Consider the following 21,872-nt stretch of genomic DNA (forward strand, 5'->3'; position numbering starts at 1 on the left):
AGGAGACTGTAAAGTGTCGGAACGTATCATATCACAGGATGCAGAGAGATAATTTCTTCATGCTGTCTCTGAGCCAAAGTGAAATTAAACTCCGTTCACTTCCTCGCACGGTACATTTAGTAAGATGATATTTTACACCACAACAGATAATAGAAATCTGAATGCAACCAATTAATTAAGTACTTAGTTATAGGCCATTCTGCGGTTAATATGAATTACACATTATTTTATCTGACATTTTACAGTCGTTTTATGTTTCAAAGTCAAGTAAAATTTCTGGTTATGTGAACTTGTGCTCTGATGTTATTGCATGGTTAAAGAATACCCAGTAGCTTCTACATATATGTAGAACCATAGGCATTGCAGATATTGGAAATTATATCATCAAATATAAATTAGATTTTCAGTTTAGGATTTCAGTGGTCCAGAATTTCTATAAAGAGATTATCTCATCAAGAGAACCTTATTTTAAAACTAAAGCCGCTCCAGTGATCAGATGAACTCCATTGGTCCAGCTTCAAATAATGGAGCCCCTTTAGGATGTCTATATGCCGTAACAGAGCAATAGGACTTCAAGAGACAACCCCCTTAATTATTTATTTTTGCAAAACCATGGGTACCCTTTATGAACTGGGTGATCATTTTTAATTTACTAAAAAAAAAATCCATTATTAAGACACCAACCTGATCCCAAGTGTACCAACTTATTGAACCACCTTACTAAAAAAAAGTCATTTTATCCATTATTTAGTGTAAGTAAAAGGTATGATATATGGTTTTAACCAATATATGATAAGCTGCATTACTGTGCTGGTAAAGGTATTTTATGGTTTGGTCAGCCCTTCTAAATGCTGGGTCAAGCTCCTGGTATCTCCTCATTGAGCTGTTTGCAGCATCGAAATCCATCTATGTTCCACAGCCCTTCAGAGATGAGAGCTGTGTTAGTCATGGATCTTTGCTTAACTAACAGAAAGGCATATATAATGGGAAATCTTCCACTGGCAGTTGAGCATAACCTAAAAAAGTACTGGAATAGAGTTTGATGAAACCTATTGAAGGAAAATGTTCACAGTAAAGTCTGGGAAACAGCTTAGTATAACCAAAATTCACAAAAAGACTGATAATTGAATCACAAAGGTTTTACCTCACAACTGCCATCAATACAAATGTCAAGTCCATTAGGAGAGCATGGCGTCCCATCTTTCACTTTGTTGGATAACGCAAAGAAAAAGTCAAAATCTTCAGCCGTACAATACAGCTTGCAGATATTTTCCTCTGAAACACACAAGAGATTTAGATTTCCACCAAGACTTGAGTAATATAATTCTCATTTCACCAGAAGTACAGTAATCGTTCTCTTGGCTTAAGCCAGAGAGCCTTGTTCCATCCTAGGACTTTTGATGCTCCTTCTATAAATGTAACATGTTTGAAAGAAAAATCAAGAAAAAAGAGATGGGAAAACACTAACATAACTCTTCCATGAATAGGGATTTTTCCCTTGTAAAACATTACTTGGGCCCATACTGGCACAATAATGGGCCTAAAGGTCCGGCAAAAACAATACTTTGGAGCCAATCACTTGCCACTAGAGTTTATTTCTTATGAGTTAATTCATAAATCCATTTATGTGACCTGTATGTGTAATTCTAACAGCAAAATGTATATTTCAATTAAAAGTAGACATGCACACGTTCTGTATAGATGGTGTAATCACCTCCTCTGTTTGGACCATGGAAACCCAGTCAGACAATATCCAAAATGGTATAATTTGACTAAGCTTGAGAGTACGGGATTATAGGATATACTAGAAAGCTGCATGTAGCCACTTGCCCCTGAGGAAGCTAGGTTTCTCCTGGCAATACGCGTGGGGCTGGTCTGTGTTTTTAAGTGTGCGCCCCTCTGCTGGGCTTGTATCTATTGTCTTATTCTTATGATGTTTTAGGTATGTGCCTTTTTGCATTGTATGTCACATTTATTCATGACCTTATTCAATTTTAGAAATTACCGCATGCAATGAAGTGGGATCCTTATTAGGGCCATTCATGCGTTCGGCAGGTCTGATCTGGTTTAGGGCTTTTGCTCACTTTACGGTGTATCTTATTATGGATCGCTGTTTGAATTTTTGTATACAACATTTTTTAACGTGTTTGCCCTCTCCTTTTTGGTGTGAATAACAATTTTGTTACTGTTTTGATACAATTTTGGCAGTGCATGGCATTTTTTTGCCCTACTTTCTCTGGCAGTTTTACTTGCAGCAGTGTTGGCACCAGTGGGACAAAAAAAAGTCATAATAATTTCAATAATTCAATTATTAACTAACTTAAGGTCAAAATAATAAAATTACTTATAATTCGATGGATCACTAACCAGAATTTAGCATGATGATATCTTGTCAATTTAATAAGAATACTAATTCAACTTTTTGCTGCTATTGCCACTCACCTTCCACTTTTGTGTAGGGCTTCCACTTGTAGTACCACCCTCTGAATGGCTTGCTGTTGTATTCGGCACACTGTTGTGTTCGAAAGTCCAGAGTGTTAGGAGGACAAGCATCAGTGTTACAAATCTGATAGATTCGGCTTGAGCCCTGGCAGAATTTCCCTCCATGTTGAGGTCTATGACACAAAGAACATTGTATCAATAAACAATTGCACAACTTATTGCTGCAATTATTCAAAAAATTCAACAGGGACAAAAGAAAACTAGGGTCTTACACTGGGTTATTGCAGAACCTCTCCTGATATTTCACTCCGGCACCACATTCTCTGGAACACTGGGCCCAATCTGACCAGTCTGACCACCCTCCATTAACTGGTCTTGGTCCATGGTCTCCAAATCTCACACACTGTCCTCTTCGGCACCACTGTGTTCAGTCAAGTGTAAGAAAATATTTTAGTATTGCCTATAAAGTGTTTAATAAAATTTAGTAAAGACTAAACCGAAATCAACGCATTGAGGGTAATATTGCAGAACTTTTTTTTATAATTATTCATCAAACCATAGCCTAGAACAGAGGTACCCAACCATGCAAGCCACTTATATGACCGGGGATGCTGTACCATACATGAATACGTGGATGTTGTAGAACCATGCATACGGAAAAATCTTACCATATTTAGACCACAGACGGTGCCCTCTGCAGCTGGCATAAATTTTGTCTCACATCTGTGTCCAGATTTGTGGCACCACAACGACTTACATATATCCTATAGAGAATAGAAGTATGTACTTAAGTAAGGCTTACAAGTTGTATGTTTCCCTTCTTCAAGTTATCCTGATTGTACATAAATATACTGCATATTCCCCCATTAATCCCTAAAAGTTAACTCCACCCAAAATTTATAATACCACTATTTCTTTGTTTTATTAATAAGATAGTTACATTTTTATTACAGGATATTTGGGAATTACTTTATGATTAGACGCTAATGGTAGGTTGTAACAGCGCCAGCCTTGTTATTGGCATCATCTTCAGTGTTGTATTTACTTAAAGAGGATCTGTCACCAGTTTATGAATTCCCTATCTCCTAACTAATCTAGTATGCGCTATGATGGAGATCACTACAGTGCGTTTTTTATTTTTAAAAAAACGTTTATTATTTACAAAGTTATGAGCATTTTTCTAGATATGCTAATTTGGCTTTACTTGCCAAATAGAAGGTGACTCTTTCTTTTCACTCTGGGCGGTGTAATGTTTTCTGTATGACGCTGTCCAATCGTCATACAGCTTCTCCCCCTTCCCTGCCCAGCAACACAGTGTGATCATATAGTATACAGCTTCAATTCCCGACTGTGCTTTCAACTGGTAATATCTCTGGTTATTTCACAGCTAGAACTGCAATATGAAATATAAGAATCTCATCTTTTATATGCCACCAGAACCGTTGCTCTAGATGGTCCATAGCCCGAGATATGGGTGTTGTAATTGATCCCCCTTCCCTCCAGCCTCAGTCTCTCACACTGTGTGAAGTAGCTTCATGCCCAACATAGCAAGAAAAGGGCATATCATAAAAATGAATTCCACTATAATGTATATTCTGACATACTGTAATTCCTATGATCAATGACGATTTATTATTATTTATAAGGACCGTGTTTGAAATCTCCAAGTAGCACCAAAAATACATGAGGATTGGGCAATTTACACCTTTCTTCTGGGAAATGCCCAACAGATTCTCTTTAATGTAACAGATTCTCTTTATTGCTACTCGGGTCATCAACTGGACTAAAATGCAATGTCTTCAGTGCCACCTCCAATAAAAGGTTTGACAAGATTTTGGATAAATTGGCGCTGGGATTAGAGGAGGGACAGATTGGTTGTACTTAAAATAAAATGCAACAATATATGTATGATTAAATTTTTCCCTCAATTTATTCTCCAATTATTATTCAGTTTTCAATGTCCTCTGACAAGGTGTCCATAAAAATGGTAATCAGGGGATAGAAGTGAGTAATATTCCAGTCTATTGATAGTCTTCTCATAAAACTACTTTTTGTTTTGTTTTTTTACTGTGAATAAGCTAATATGAGCACAAGAGTAAAATAAAAAACATAGTTAATTCCACCTTGTATATACTTTTTGAGTGTCGAGAACAATAGTTGACATAGTTGCAATATATAGTATCATAAGGCCAAATTTTATTTTTTTATGATCAAACTTTGGAAATATTGAATTATCTGAAAAACCCATTAGCTTTGGCTGTAGAAAAGAAATGATAAGAGCTCACGTACCTTTACAAAACTCAGGCTGCACTGCTTTGCTTTTGGTCCAAATTGCCATTTACACTGAGTGTCAGCGTCGTAGATCTGTCCGGGCAGCTTCTCCGGATACTGGAAATGTCCTAATTGTTTTGGCTCGTCAACAAGACAGGAGGATTGAGTTGTGCTGTGATGGAATTCAGTGTGAATAATTTCCTCATAGACAACTGTTAACGGCTTTACATTCAGTTGAGTCGTGCTTTATCAAATTACAATTTGGTGTAATTGATCCAGTTTTAACCAAAGCAGATGGGTTTGCAATATAAATGCTGTATATCACTGAGACTTTTACTAAATATAACGTGCTTTTAACATCCAGTTGAAAGTGCATTTATTTACTGTTACTATAGGAATGTCGAAAAAATACAGAAAACCAATATTTAATACAAATTGTTCTTCTAATACAAAATGTTCTTCATAAAAAGGTATGTGATTAAGGCTATAGATTATAGGTTAAAGGCATATTACAGCCATTAATATTAATCACCTATCCACGGGATAGATTTGTTGGGCTTTGAACAATAAGACCCCTAACGATCGCTACAACAGGAAACCCTTGTACGTCCTCACGGACACGGTGAGAAGGACATGTATGGAATGCAGTGGCTGATTACAAGTCTATGGTAGGTTCAGTAAAAGCATGGTGAGCATGAGCTTTTTCCTTGCCTCCTATAGAGTTAGTGCTCAGACATCGTTCCATGCACCTTCTCCCCACCGTAACCGTATGGGTGTGAAGGGTAGAAGAACCGGGACCCCTGTTCTAGCAGTTAGTGTCGGTCTCAGTGGTTGGACCACAACTAATCTCAGATTTAACAACTATTGCGTGAATGGGTGATTACAGCTAATGGATGGAATATTATAAGGTCACTTCGATATCCATAATTCTTAGAGGAAAGGGGCTATGATTTCCGTTAACATGACCAAACCCCTCTGACACCAAAGAGATTTCTGCTAATAGCTGAAACACACCTTAGCCTAAACAACCATATCCATTTGTCTTTAAAACGTATGACAATTAGAACATATAAAAAATAAGGACCAATCAGATTACAATTATCATACGTCACCAGTTCCGGACCCCTCTCTATTAAAAGGTCTCTTACTTTGGAGGACCTGGCATGTCCATACTTTACATGGACATCCCACTGATTGAACTGTGTAATGGTTTATTTCCCATTTGATGGCCCTGCAGGGATATTAAAAACTGCTTTATGGTCCCCCAACAGATTACAGCTGATCGCTGGGGGTACCTGCAGCAGGAGACTATGGGATCAGCTTATCATTGTGGGTACCTACTAACAAAATTGGACTGATCAAAGTGGATAACTCATTTCAATAAAACAGAAGTGGTCAATAACAAAAGCAAGGGAAGATGTACCATTATCAAACTGATAAATCCATCTGGAGCTCGATTTTAAGGTCATACAAGATGCATTATGTTACTACGCAAGCCGGGAAATTTACAATAAAAGAAAACATATGGTTGCATGGGCTTTGGGAATTTTTAGATACATGCCATCATGTACAGAGCCCAGTCTTCCAAGATGTTCCAACATGCACAAAAAAATCTGCTAAGTCGTTAAAAGGAAACAGGAGTGAAAAGGAAGGGTGTTGGTTAACCAACACCTGGAGAACGAAGCGAAAGGTCATTTTTTCTGAATTGTAAAAATTTTTGAAAACAAGGCGAACATCTGGTTTGCTCTTCTTCAGCAGTAACATGATGCAGACTTGGGACCGACTTTGACAGAAGTGACAAATATAAGAACTAATAAAGTTGTCAGTTACAATCCTACTGGAATTCTTGGGAGCTTTATCACATGTAGAACTTAGAAACACAACACACTAATTGAAAAAATATACAGACTATATTTGTCGGTTAGTTGTCCTCACCTGAGGAACTCCTTCAGATACTGTCTACTGCAAGCTGACCAAGAAAACACACCATTGTTTCCAGACAAAGTAGGGGACATGATGTTACCCTCAGCCTTTCTGCAAGGATTCCCTTCTCCATCATGAACCATTCCAAAACTATTTAAAATTAAAAAAAATGAAATCTGAGTTATGCATATATCGAGTCAAAAGTGGAAAAACCGGACAAGTATCTTTTTTAGGTTGTACTTAAGATGGCTACTACAGTATGACAAAGGGGGTAGGGTAAACAATGTTATATAGATCAAGACATCGCTTTTTTTTTTTTCTTGGTACCTCACCAGTGTGAATATAGTGTTAACTGGGTCTCGCTATTGGTCATAGTGTAGACGAAAATTGAGACAAATTATTTTAATTTATCTTTAAAATTTGTCTCAGAGATGGGCAGAGCCCGAGAAAGGCCTTTGCAGCATATGATCAATTCTTTCAAAACGACCTCCCCAGTTGTGTCTCACCAACAACTAGGGGGCGCCTCACCAACAACTAGGGGGCACTTCAACAATGAGAAGCACAAGTGTAGATAAAAGTAATGGATAAAATTAAGGTATTTACAGATCATTTGGTGATTTCTGACTTTCGATGGTAGAGTATGGAAGGCCATGATAGCAAATATCTTATTGGTTACTATGGAAAATTTGCATCTTGGACAGTGTTAGTAAATGACACTTGATATGTGTTCCACATACTGTTAAAAACTAATAACATGAAATAGTGAACCTTTTTAAATTACAGGGGTTTTCTCAACAAGACAACCCATACTGTGAAGAAATCCACCGGGGTTATCAGGTGAACGCTACGGATCCACAACATATTTCTGCTGGAGGGGGATGTATTATTACATGCACCCATTAAAATGAATGGGCATCCATGTAATACAGAATTGCCAACCAGATTTATTTTTTTTCAGGACAATTTATCCAAAAAATAAGGACAGCCAACATTTTTTTAAGGACAAATTGGAAAACCATAATGAATCATAAAGATTATATGTAATATATGTCTATAGCTTAGAATATTGATGTATTGTGACCTCTAAAATGAAGATAATTACAATCTCAATAATCTGTACAAGCTCCTCCAAATTCAAACAAATCAATGACAAATACCCTATTTGTACCGATTTCCAGGAATTTACAGATGGTTGGCCACCCTGATGTAATACATGGCGGGGTTAGAGCTGCTCTTTTTTTATCGGACCTCTGCTCTGACAAATAAGGGGAAATTCCAAGCAGGGGAGCCCCCACAATGACCTCCATATGCCCTAATAGCGCATATGGACATGGGTTGTTATCATGAGACAAACCTTTTAACCATTGTAAAAAAGGGTGGGATAACCTTCAGGCAGAACCCTTGTCCTTTGCTTATTTATCGGCTGATTGTATTGTTTATGATGCAAGACATATTGTCATTGTCAGCAGTACATCGCCCTGTGTAAACAGGGAGATGTGCTGCTGACATGATAGAAATGTATGGGGACAAGCGATTGTAGTAGCGAGCGCTGGTCTTCATACATAGCTCCTTGTGAAAGGAGCAAATGAGCGCCGATCAGTGAGCTGTCCCGTTGATCGGCGCTCGTTTACACGTTTAAAACTGAAATTGTGACCCTACTCATGTGACTGAACCACACTTATAATGTGAGAGCCACTACTGGACACTATGCCACACGTAATGCTTTTGCATTTAAAAAAAGATTAGGATAACAGTTGTTACTACACAAAATATATTAAAATATAATGCAATAATGTATAATATGGTTATTATCATTATATGTATGCACAATAACTAATGTACTTACTTGTGACCAGACTCATGAGCAATAGTAAATGCCAGGCCTAAACCTGTGTCTTCATTAATGGTACAACTGCGGTGTTGGCTACACATGCCATTAATTGGTGCAAAACCTGATAGAATAGATACAAATACAGAAACTGGATCAATCTTAATCACAAGCTGTTATCTTAAAAAAAAATATCGTTTTAAGTACTAAAACATACAGCACCTTCGCAACCACGTTATTACGTTATAGTCAAAATGCTTCTATAGCTCCTAAGCAGACCTATGTGTCTCCATGGTAACAGACTACAAACAAACCCTGTGTAGTCTGATCCTACAGTCACCTGTACCCTACTTACAAGAAGTAGGGGACAGATAGAAGTGAGTATGACTGCAGGATCAGGCTGCACAGGGTTTGTCTGTAGTCTGTTACCACGGAGACACATAGGTGTGCATTAAGCTGTATAAACAAAACGGTAGGTGATTTTTAATTAAGACTAATTGCAAAGTTGTCTTTTTCATTTTGGCCTCTTTCTGATGAGCGTATTTGTAAACATCCATAATACGGATGTAATACGGATTATATTGCTTCAATATGTCACCAGTTTTATATCAGTATTAAAGATCCGTTTTACTGATGGGTTGTCTTCTAAGGAGATAATTTAATTATATAACACAGCGCTTTTGAAAAACGGATGCAATATGAACCAAAACTGGATGCATCCCTATTTTTATCACTCTCCATAGACTTTAATGGGTGTTTTCCATCTGCAATACGGATACTGCACTTTTAAAATTAATGCGTATTTCATACGAATAGCTTTATTGATGGAATACTAATGTAAAATACGCTCTTCTGAAAGAGGCCCTTAAGTGCATTGGGACAATATAAGTTAACATGTTATATTTGTTCCTTTTCTTTCCCTGGTTCATAAAGGAGCATTCACCTAAAGTATCACAGGGTTCATTTTTCCAAGAACAAATATCCAGCCCTGTCAACAAGATGGCGTGATCATGTCTTTTTCCATTCTTTCCAATGATAGCAGATTGCCATTGACAGAAATTATTTAAGGATTGATCGGCGTGGTGAGTGATCTTAAGTCCAGTCTGCAAAGAAATGGGGGTGGGAGGGTTAGAAATTATACATCGAATATGGAAAGACAAAAACAGCAGGAATAAATGTAAACAGCAAAAATGTATCAATCCAACGTACACTGTGTTATGCTTAGTGCCAGTGTATCAGAGCCGTGCATGCGTCTGGAGGTTACGAATCAGCACATAAACAGTGCTATCCAGTGCTGCAAAATTGTTATCATTTCACTACTTTTGAATTTAACGAGATTTGAAATAAATCTACTTCTATCAATCCCTGAGGAAGCATCACCGTGTATGTGATGATGAAACGCGTAGGATTTAGATAGACAGTTATCAATGGCAAAGATATAGCGTTATTTATACTACAAGCAGATAGGTGGTGTTTTGGGTGGAAAGGAGACATCAATCACTCTATACCACCTTTCTTGTCGCTAATCACTTGCTTAAGCCTGGTCTGGTATCAACGGCTGGTAGAGCCACTATTTTATGAAATTAACTAATAAACTACTTTTTAATCGTTCTTCCAGGCGGTGAAACACATTTATTACTGAACGACATTCATTACCTATTTTTCAGTGAATCTTGGCTCTGTAGTTCCTAGCTTTTATAAAGGGGTTCTCCATTTTGGAAACTTGTTAGGGAGGTCCTTTGACAATAAGCTAATCACAAAGTGTCCCCGTGCTGAGACCCCCAGGGATCAGTTGCAACTCGTGGCGAAACCTGGAAGTAAGGGTCTTCTTATATATAGGACGTGTAAACGAGCGCCGATCAATGAGACAGCTCGATGAACGGCGCACGTTTTCTCCTTTGACAAGGAGCTATGTATGGAGACGAGCGATTGTACGATCTCATGTGCCCATACATTTCTATCATGTCGGCAGCACAGGGAGATGTGCTGTTTACAACGATAATATTTTGTGCTGCATAAATGATACGAACAGCTAATGAACGAGCGTTTGCTCGTTCATCGGCTGATTGTTGCCCTGTTTACATAGAGCAATGATCGGGAATGAGCATTCTATGAACGCACGTTTGCCCAATAATTGGCCTGCGTAAAAGGGCCTTAAGTGTTCAATTTCCCTAAAGCGCCACCACAGGAGAAATTAAGCATTACACAGTGCCAATTCATATCAATGCGTTGCCTGTGTAATGCTGGACAGGGCAGGTTCACCAGAGCGAGAGGCAATCTATGTAACTGCTCTCCAGTCAGGCCAAGAGCAAAGGATCCTAAACAGGAGACCCCTCTCTATTAACTTCCATAATAGGGTATATGTAAATGTTTTCTAAACTAGACAACTCTTTTAAGTAACCCATGTACGGTATTTCCTGTCAACGTCTTAAAATTTTGATTGATATTTTCGGAAATACTGACGGTTGGTTGTCTCTGTTTGTCACTGGTCTCTTTACATCTGACTTTACTGTCTTTATCTCCGTGTATGGATCTATCATTTTTATTCCGTATTATGTTATTGTACGTTATATCTAATAAAGATTTTCTACTTTTGCATACACTGCTGCATATCATTTTTTTAGGAGCTATGTTCCCTTATGGTTCACGTTTAGGTTGTCTACTTGTATAATAGGGACCCCTGTTTACACCATTGGTTTGGTTAGAGGTGCTTGTAGGTTGTTCATACCTTATATAACTACTATAACTTGTTTTGGCCAAAAAAGATGAGTCGTGATATATTGTACGGTGAACTTACTGGTTCCTCTTCCAAAAGTAGTAGACTCACAACAACAATGTTTATGTCGCTTCCAATGGTCCCATCCCTGAATAGACTAGATACCTAAACAGTTATAGGAAAAAAGATACTTATATTTATCAGGATATACTCTTCCTTTGTATACATTCGTACTTTTAAAAATATGAGTAGGTTTTATGGTTAAGTAATTAGTTGAAAAAAAATTCACATATAACAAGTATAGAAAATGTAGAGTTTTTGAAATCCGAAAAGAAAGCGCTAGTGTCTCTTACCATGTTCATCACTGTCAGTATGTAAGTGGTCACTGCTTCCTTGCCATGTTTCTCCACCATTTTTTTATCCGCCACAACAAGGGTTTCTACAATCAAACTTCCACCATGCTGAGATTTTGATGCAGAGCGCTTAGATCGGGATAGAGGGACAGAATCATCAGGCTTTAATTTAGTGTTGTTTCTATTCAAATCTAGAAATAAAGGAAGGGAAGTATAGTCATGTTCTCCAACAAACACAGACTGAACAATCTACTTTTTATATCACTTTGACCAATTTTAAGCATCATATTGATAATAATCCAGAGAAAAATGGGCAAGACTTACTGACAATCTTTTTAAACCCTTTAAGTGTTGGGATTGATGGCATATGTACCTATACGTGAAGCTTGCCATACACTGGAGATTTCAGACGGCTACTTTCTGAACATCTTGTAATTCACAGTTCGTTCATGATATTCTTGACAATAATGGCATAGGTTAAATCGATAGATAGATAGATAGATAGATAGATAGATAGATAGATAGATAGATAGATAGATAGATAGATAGATAGATAGATAGATAGATAGATAGATAGATAGATAGATAGATAGATAGATATGAGATAGATAGATAGATAGATAGATAGATAGATAGATAGATAGATAGATAGATAGATAGATAGATAGATAGATAGATAGATAGATAGATAGATAGATTTTTGCTTACATTTTTTACGTCTTCCACAAAAATGTTGTTTCTGCGTATTACCGTGTGACTGATTTGCAGAGCTGTAATACGACTTTCCTGAGTGACGATTTACTTTGCTTTCCGCTGACCGTTTATATAGTACATGGGGGTGATGTCCTTCAGGAGAAGTGAAGTTGTGCTTTTCTGCAAGATGCTGTGGTATTGGTGATATAAAATATTCACTTGAAAGTGTCCTTAAGAAACCTGACTGAAAACAATAGATTTTATTAGCGCAGTTCAATATATGGTACAGAATCTAAGATAAATTATGTGTATATTTTAGCCTGCACAGAATGGGTTGTTGGAACAGGCCAAGGTCTCACTAACAGCCGGCGTCATTGAAATATTTCATGTTTGGCCGGATTTTGTCCAATGACCAATAACGTGTTCATCCCAACCAGTAGGCTATCACTGTCCACACTCAAACCAGTATTGTGCGACTGGTACCTGAGATTCCAGTGCTTCTATTTCTCATGAGAAAATTGAAAAATGTGCTAATTGCACAAAGATTATTCAACATGTTGAACATTCTGCTTGTGCAATATCCAGCGCTTATGATGTATGTAAGGGCACCAGGCACTGAGCATATGAGATGGCAGCTATTCGACCAGTTGTGCCCCCAAAGAAATGTTGTGCCTTTAAAGAAATGTTTAGTAGGTCAACTAGCACTGGCAGCCCAACAATAATGACATCAAAATAGGACTGACTGCCCCATTGTGCCCACTACACATAATTACCCATATAACAATGTGTTCTGTTCATAAGAGAGTTCAACTAAGGCTGGCCAAACACATTTTATGTATGTTGACAGAACCAGCAGATTTCGGCGGGACTGGCCGACCATCTAATGTATATGGTGGCCTCCGACTCCATACATCTAATGTGTATGGTGGCCTCCGACTCCATACATCTAATGTGTATGGTGGCCTCCGACTCCATACATCTAATGTGTACGATGGCCTCCGACTTTCATGTTAAATTTCAACATGCCGGATCCTTTTGTTTGCAAATGGATAAGTCGCTGCCAGAGGTGGCGACTTTCTCCTTTCTCCCTGTTGAAACACATGCACGCTCAGCCGAGCATGCATGGATATGGGGAAGATGGGAGGTCAGCTATCACAAGTATAAAGTCAGCTTTACACCGCATTGCTCACCGACAACAATGCCCTTACAAATGTACCACCCAGAGAATTTTCCCCAAAAAATGTGCAAGCAAAATTTCTCCTCTATGGTCATGAGCTATTCCCCTAACAGGAAGTTACATGCTAGCAGCCAATCAGCAGCCACTTAAATGTAGCGCTCTCTGCCAGTCTGAGTCTTTGCAGTTAAGTCCTATTTACATGGAAAAAAAATTCACACCCTGACAAACAATTGGTGGTTTGAAAAATAATTTTGACTGTCTGATGGGCATTTTCCATCAATACTATCATTGTGGAGGTTTCCCTACCCAACCGGCAGCGTCATCGTTGGGTAACAATGGCTCTTCCAAGAAAAATATGCTAGGCACTGTAAATGTCGAGACAGGTGGCATTTATTGATACCGCTGCTGACAACAACCATATGTATGCATGTACAAATGATTTTTACCATTTATCATTGATCTTTTTGTATTTACACTGGGAAATTATAGTTACAATCATTCGGAAATGATAATTTCCCAGTATAAACTGGTCTTTACAGATCAGCAATGGAGAAGACAAGTGTGGCAGAAAGGATATAGAGCAGGGGTCAGGATCTATAGACAGGTCTCTCTATCTATTTCATATCTATCTATCTATCTATCTATCTATCTATCTATCTATCTATCTATCTATCTATCTATCTATCTATCTATCTATCTATCTATCTATCTATCTATCTATCTATCTATCTCATATCTATCTATCTATTTCATATGTCTCCATCTATCTATCTATCTATCTATCTATCTATCTATCTATCTATCTATCTATCTATCTATCTATCTATCTATCTGTCTGTATGTCTTTCTATGAAATAACATATTTTTTACTTTGAAAATTAAATTGCATTTTCTATGTATTTGTCAGTTTACAGCACTGAATTATTTGGCATGAAATCAAAACGTAACACTACACCAAATGTCACCTCTTAGATCTATATAACTATTTGCTTAAGGATGTATCATCAAAAGGGACCTGTCACTCCCAAGTATTCAGTCAGAATGAGAGCACTTGACTGCTGCAAGATTTTTTTTCAGAATCTTTCACTGATAACTACTGTATACTAATTTATGTATAGCTTTAGGTAAGCAAATTTCAGAATTTTAGAGCAAGGGTTCACACAGCTGTCACGACCACTACTTCTGAACTCCTGGCAGTTCTATTGAAAAAAACTTAGAGCAGTTTGGTGATCAAAGTTCGGTACAGGAGAACTGTAGCTGATCTGTGGGGGTGCCGGGAGTTGGACCCCCACCGATCTAATATTCATGACCTATCCTAAGGAAAGGCCATCAGTATAAACATCCTAAACTACCCCTTTAAGGATAGGCAATTCTATCAGCTATTAGAAAAGGCACTGATGAGTCCAGAGAATTCTCCAGTCGGCCCAGGTTCTGACACAATGAGCCAAAATATCCAGCATAAGACAACCCCATTTAGAGGTGACTTTGGAGTTAATCACTTGCCACTAGGGTCTATTTCTGATGAGTTGATTCACAAATAACCTATTAGACCTTATGGATGATATATCCTGTGTGTAAAATGATATCACATTGTTGTAGCTAGACTTTTCTTTACTTGGGGCAAAGATTCAGTTTGCTGCCCTAGCCCTGTATTATATTATCCTGGCCATGTTCGGTAGCTTGTTTGCGCCCCCTCTGGCACTCAGTTTGTGATGCAATTAAAGGTGGACTTGCATATGTTCCGTATAGATGGAGGAGGGACCCAAAAAAATGCACTCTTTCCCTCGTGCCATGGCAACCAGAGCAAGCGCAATATTTTGTTTCAGTTGCTCTGGGAAATCCCAATGTTATTACAGTGCGTCCATCAGTTTTTGGGAAATGTCCTCTGTTAAATAGTAACTCATTTTTGTTTATTGTATAGCAAAACCCTACTGTTTGCACTGCCCTTACGATAATCATTCCTCCTTTGTTAAACTTCAGTCCTGCCACGGTTGTGCTCTGTGAATTACATTTAAATAGTTTATCTTCCAGTCAAGCAGTGATGAATGTATAGGTTATTTCCTCCATGTGCTTTTGTACTTTTTAAGCATTTTGTATATGCCATTACTATATGTACACTGACATTCGGCACTGTAAAGAGCACTCGGTTCTTTTAAACATGCACAATGGTGCAGAAAATGAGTCTTGTAAAAACACCATCTCAGCGCGAACAGTAATTGTACGGATAAATGGTAAATACGGTGCAGTTAACTTGTCAAAACAGCTCTTTCATGGTCCTATATCAAACACACTTTTCATTGTGTAGGGTCAGTGTTGTCACCGTGCCTCAACCTGCTTGTTCGACATTGGCAATTTTATCACTTTGTTCTGTAACTTGAGTACAAAATGTCTCCTGTTATGCCAAGCAAATCTGGATCTCTGTGCAGAGTTCTCAGCTAAAACAGCAGGATGAGGAAGGGCTGGGGGTTACTAGTGAAACGGGGTAATTTCGAGGATGAACATAGTGAACGTTGTTTCAACTTGTCTAAGGTAATTTAAAGTCCAGGTGGTGTCAGATTCATTCACAAGACTTGCACTGCATCTCTCCCGACTTTCACTCCAAAATAGGATTTTCCTCTTATTTGACTAAATTATTTCCTGTTCTTACCAAGACTCTTTCTTAATTTAGGTTCTATAGGGTTTACAAATATGATTTGACAAAGCACTAAAGCTTTATGGGAAAGAAGGTCGTATGGATGTAGTTGATCCACACCTGTACAAAAAATAAAAAAGGAAAAATGAAAATTTAATTTTTTTAAATTGCTCAGTTCATACAACCATCATGGTTTCAGTCCATAAAGAGGGACTATAAAAATGATGGGCTATCCTTGGATTAAGTGATCAATATCAAATCGGTGGGTGTCCGACTACCGGCAGCTGATTGACTGAGCGAGCACCACGACCCTTGTTTACTAGGCACATCACCAACATTTGGTAATGGCTGTGCCTGGTACTGCAGATCACTGCTGTGCCTGGTAAACAATAAACGGGAAGAAACCCTTGCTGGTGAGCCGCAACATTTTCAGAAAGCTACCGGGAGTTGTACCCACACCGATCTGATATTAATTATACCATCAATATATTTGTAGTCCTGGAAAACATCTTTAACAGAGCCATGACAGCTGTAACAAATCTGTCTTTATATGGACAACATGTATATCGCATTGACTTACAATAGGTCTGTTGGGTTTTTGTCAGAGTACCAGTGTTTTTAATGGCAAGAATAGTACTATACTATTCTTGCGTCATTAACACCAGAACTATGATAGAACGGAGTCTAAGGAAATGTTTTTAGAACTGCTTTACGTACTTCAATTAAAACTATTTTAATAAAAATAATAAATTATTTTTTATTTTGAAGCAATGGATTCAAAAATGTTTTACAGTTGGGGGTATGTCAGCATTTTTTTTTTTTTTAAAGTTAAAAAAATATGTACGGACTTATCTGAAATCACTATCAAACTGTATTTCTAAATGATGCAATTAGAGCTGAGTAATGAATAAAAAATTCCCCTTTTTAGAATTTGCCAAAACTAGCCCCCCGGACAGTTTCACACAGTCGTGATACGGCACAGGCATCAACTTACTGTAGGCCGAAACATAGAGATCTAATTGTTATCCATTTATTGGTCACCATTGATTTGCAAATCTGATGGTCTGTTTGTTTTGGGTCGTCCATGTGGCCAGTTTCCATCCCATGTCTATGACCAGTTTATTTCCGTATGTTGAACGGACAGTCCCACCTTACTCAGTCATGCTAATAGAAGTTCAGTAAGCTGCGACTGATGGTCCTGTTAGGCAGGATCCTGACAATGGGAGGTTTTCTTGCCGGTCACTGTGATTGCAGAGCTGACTTGGAGGGAACAAAGTAGTCACTGGTGAGTGTCTTTCCGTAACTAACGAAGGAAGGAAAAAATCCCAATGACCTACGTGTTTCTTCCATGGCAGAGACAAGCACAGGAACGGAAAAGACAGTACAGCCGCAATGACCTCAGCTTTATTTGCCTGGGCGCAATTTTAAAAAAAAAACAACTTTTCTTAATATTTTGAAAAACATTTTTCTACCTTTAGTTTTTTATTTATACAATATCAGCAGATTTGGACAAGAATAGAACATAAAGAAGCTTAATTTTTGTTCTCAACATCTGGCCGAACACACTCTGATCTCTTAAATACATTTTAATGGGGTTATTTATGAAGACTGGCAGCACAATGCACCTGGGAAAGAAACTCAGCATGTTCAAAGCCTTGTCAATCAGGAGAGAGAAGATTGGGGAAAAAAGTAATAAATCTGCAGCAAAAAAATATCAGTTGAAGAGAAGAGATGATTTATATATTAAATATCAAAAAGACTTGACATACAAATTCTATAAAAAGTTATAACATCTGTCAAAAAGAGCATGCACATATCAATTTTCAAAATGCATGAGGCAATAACAAGCTGTGAACTGTTTTACAGTGCTGTGAAAAAAGTATTTGCCCCCTTCCAGGTGTCTTCTATTATTGTATATTTCTCACACTGAAGGGTTTTCTGATCTCAAAACAAAATATATTATAATATTACAGAAAAGAAACCGGACTAATCATGTAACATAGTTGTAAAGGATCTGCCAGGCACAGCTTCGGGGTTAACTCCCAGAACTAATCAGTCAGCACCTGAGAATACATCCCTGAGACTGACTCCTGCTTCCACCATTCAGGCTGGCAGGCTTAGGAGTGGGAGAGCCTATCGTAACCTGGCCAGACTCAGCTAGCTCCCGCCCTCGGTCTATTTAAGCCTGCACTTACTGTCCCTCGGTGCTTGTGATTCTTTCCTTGTGGTTTCCTGGCCCAGCTACAGCTCCTGCTATTTTTGATCCTGCTCCATACAGACCCTGGCTTACCGACTACTCTTCTGCTTTTCGTTTCGTACCTCGCACACTCCTGGCTTGACTCGGCTCGTTCACCACTCTGGTTGCTCACGGTGTTGCCGTGGGCAACGGCCCCTTTTCCTTGCTTGTGTTCCTTTGTATGTTTGTCGTGTTTGTCGTGCACTTACTGAGCGCAGGGACCGCCCCCAGTTGTACCCCGTCGCCTAGGGCGGGTCGTTGCAAGTAGGCAGGGACAGAGTGGCGGGTAGATTAGGGCTCACTTGTCCGTCTCCCTACCCCCTGCCATTACATAATCACAAGCCCATACCTAGTCTACCTCTGGTCCCTGACACCACTATGGATCCCCGTGAGACCCTGGCTCAGCAAATGCAGGGTCTCTCCCTACAGGTCCAGGCCCTGGCTCAGAGGGTCAACCAGCCTGATGCTACCCTGGTAGTTCCCCTCACCGCATCTCTTGAACCCCACCTCAAGTTGCCCGACCGGTTCTCAGGGGACCGGAGGGCTTTTCTCTCCTTTCGGGAGAGTTGTAGGCTTTACTTTCGTTTAAAGCCTCATTCCTCAGGTTCTGAGAGCCAGCGGGTGGGTATAATTATGTCCCGGCTCCAGGAAGGGCCCCAAGAGTGGGCCTTCTCCTTGGCTCCTGACGCCCCTGAACTTTCCTCCGTTGATTGTTTCTTTTCTGCTCTCGGACTTATTTATGACGAGACTGACAGGACTGCCTTTGCCGAGAGTCAGCTGGTGACCTTAAGTCAGGGAGAGACCTGTTGAGGAGTATTGCTCTGACTTTCGGAAGTGGTGCGTAGCTTCTCGGTGGAATGACCCTGCCTTAAGGTGCCAGTTTAGGTTGGGTCTGTCGAATGCCCTGAAAGACCTGCTAGTTAGCTATCCCTCTTCTGACTCCCTAGACCAGGTTATGGCTTTAGCGGTATGACTTTACCGACGTCTCAGGGAACGACAACGTGAACGTTTATGTGTTTTCTCCTCCGACTCCCCCATGATGCCTCCCCAAGCTCCGTTGCTTCGTTCCTCCCCGAAAGATTCAGAGATACCTATGCAACTCGGGGCCTCCGTGTCCCCCCAACAACGTAGAGAATTCCGCAGGAAGAATGGTCTCTGCTTCTACTGTGGGGACGACAAGCATCAAGTGAACAACTGTCCTAAGCGTAAGATTGCAGCCAGAGAACTTCCGCGTCTAAGTGATCATCGGGGAGGTCACTTGGGCGCACAGGTATTTCCCGTAAATATGAAACGTACTAAGATCTTGCTTCCCTTTCAGGTCTCTTTTGGTGGTAGGTCTGCTACCGGCAGTGCCTTCGTGGATTCAGGGTCCTCTACTAATATCATGTCTGTGGAATTTGCTATGTCCCTTGCTATGCGTCTGATTGATTTGCCTAAACCTGTCCCGGTAGTGGGTATCGACTCCACTCCTCTTGCTAATCGTTATTTTACACAGCATACCCCTGTTTTTGAACTCCTTGTTGGCTCCATGCATTTGGAGCAATGCTCTGTACTGTTGATGCAGGGATTATCGTACGATTTGGTTCTAGGTCTTCCCTGGTTGCAGTTGCATAATCCTACGTTTGACTGGAATACTGGGGAGCTAACCAAATGGGGTAATGAATGTTGTACGTCATGTTTTTCTGTTAATTCTATTTCTCCCCCTAAGGAGGCGAATACGCTACCCGAGTTTGTTCAGGACTTCGCTGATGTTTTCTCTAGGGAGGCCTCCGAAGTGTTACCTCCTCATAGAGAATACGATTGCGCTATCGAATTGGTACCAGGAGCTAAGCTTCCTAAGGGTAGGATATTTAATCTTTCTTGTCCAGAACGTGAAGCTATGAGAGTGTATATCCAGGAATCCCTGGCCAAGGGTTACATTCGTCCCTCTTCTTCTTCGGTAGGTGCTGGCTTCTTCTTCGTTGGGAAGAAGGATGGTGGTCTTAGGCTATGCATTGACTACCGTAGCCTGAATAAGGTCACGGTAAGGAACCAGTATCCCCTTCCTTTGATTCCTGATCTCTTTAATCAGGTTCAGGGGGCCCAATGGTTTTCTAAATTGGATCTACGGGGGGCGTATAACCTTATTCGCATCAAAGAGGGGGATGAGTGGAAGACTGCGTTTAACACGCCCGAAGGCCATTTTGAATACCTCGTCATGCCCTTTGGGTTGTGTAATGCCCCTGCGGTCTTCCAGAATTTCATAAATGAGATTTTGAGAAATTACCTGGGGATTTTTCTGGTAGTGTACCTTGATGACATACTGGTGTTTTCCAAGGACTGGTCCTCCCACATTGAGCATGTCAGGAAGGTGCTCCAGGTCCTTCGGGAAAACAAACTGTTTGCCAAAACCGAAAAATGTGTGTTTGGGGTACAGGAGATTCCATTTTTGGGTCAAATCCTCACTCCTCATGAATTCCGCATGGACCCCGCCAAGGTTCAGGCTGTGGCGGAATGGGTCCAACCTGCCTCCCTGAAGGCGTTACAGTGTTTTTTGGGGTTCGCTAATTATTACAGGAGATTTATTGCTAACTTCTCGGTCATCGCTAAGCCCCTTACGGACCTCACTCGCAAAGGTGCTGATCTCCTCCACTGGCCTCCTGAGGCTGTCCAGGCTTTTGAGGTCCTTAAGAAGTGCTTTGTCTCTGCCCCGGTGCTGGTTCAGCCCAACCAAATGGAGCCATTTATCGTGGAAGTTGACGCATCTGAGGTGGGAGTGGGGGCTGTCTTGTCCCAGGGTACCAGGTCCCTCACCCATCTCCGCCCCTGTGCCTACTTCTCCAGGAAGTTTTCGCCAACTGAAAGTAACTATGATATTGGCAACCGCGAACTCTTAGCCATTAAATGGGCATTTGAAGAGTGGCGCCACTTCCTGGAGGGGGCTAGGCACCAGGTAACGGTCCTTACCGACCACAAGAATCTGGTTTTCCTAGAATCTGCCCAGAGGCTAAACCCGAGACAAGCTCGATGGGCGTTATTTTTTACCAGATTCAATTTTTTGGTTACCTATAGGGCTAGGTCTAAAAATATTAAGGCTGATGCACTGTCGCGTAGCTTCATGGCCAGCCCTCCTTCGGAGGAAGATCCGGCTTGTATTTTGCCTCCAGGTATAATCATTTCCTCGATCGACTCTGATTTAGTCTCTGATATTGCTGCTGATCAAGGTGCAGCTCCCGGGAACCTTCCTGAGAACAAGCTGTTTGTTCCCCTGCAATTCCGGCTAAGGGTACTTAGGGAAAATCATGACTCCGCACTATCTGGCCATCCAGGCATCCTGGGTACCAAACACCTCATTACCAGAAATTATTGGTGGCCTGGGTTGCCTAAAGACGTTAAGGCCTACGTCGCCGCTTGTGAGGTTTGTGCTAGGTCCAAGACTCCCAGGTCCCGACCAGCGGGCTTACTGCGTTCGTTGCCCATTCCCCAGAGACCTTGGACACATATCTCCATGGATTTTATCACCGATTTGCCTCCATCCCAAGGCAAGTCAGTGGTGTGGGTGGTGGTGGACCGCTTCAGTAAGATGTGCCACTTTGTGCCCCTCAAGAAACTACCCAACGCC

The 21,872-nt window shown here is 40.1% G+C and overlaps 1 protein-coding gene across 1 annotated transcript in view; it reads right to left on the reverse strand.

Annotated features, from left to right (window-relative positions):
* The window catches only part of ADAMTS18 (ADAM metallopeptidase with thrombospondin type 1 motif 18), a 68,257-nt gene that overhangs the window by 17,303 nt on the left and 29,082 nt on the right, over positions 1 to 21,872 (reverse strand). Inside the window, exons 4-14 of the mRNA XM_075837141.1 lie at positions 12,242 to 12,470; positions 11,534 to 11,724; positions 11,262 to 11,345; positions 9,408 to 9,567; positions 8,483 to 8,588; positions 6,649 to 6,786; positions 4,732 to 4,885; positions 3,111 to 3,206; positions 2,715 to 2,863; positions 2,443 to 2,615; positions 1,145 to 1,275 (exon numbers count right to left, since the gene is read on the reverse strand). Coding sequence (XP_075693256.1) covers positions 1,145 to 1,275; positions 2,443 to 2,615; positions 2,715 to 2,863; positions 3,111 to 3,206; positions 4,732 to 4,885; positions 6,649 to 6,786; positions 8,483 to 8,588; positions 9,408 to 9,567; positions 11,262 to 11,345; positions 11,534 to 11,724; positions 12,242 to 12,470 — 1,611 coding nt within the window. The remainder of the gene's footprint in view (positions 1 to 1,144; positions 1,276 to 2,442; positions 2,616 to 2,714; positions 2,864 to 3,110; positions 3,207 to 4,731; positions 4,886 to 6,648; positions 6,787 to 8,482; positions 8,589 to 9,407; positions 9,568 to 11,261; positions 11,346 to 11,533; positions 11,725 to 12,241; positions 12,471 to 21,872) is intronic.

Source organism: Rhinoderma darwinii, chromosome 9 (assembly GCF_050947455.1).
Source record: "Rhinoderma darwinii isolate aRhiDar2 chromosome 9, aRhiDar2.hap1, whole genome shotgun sequence".
Taxonomy (NCBI): domain Eukaryota; kingdom Metazoa; phylum Chordata; class Amphibia; order Anura; family Rhinodermatidae; genus Rhinoderma; species Rhinoderma darwinii.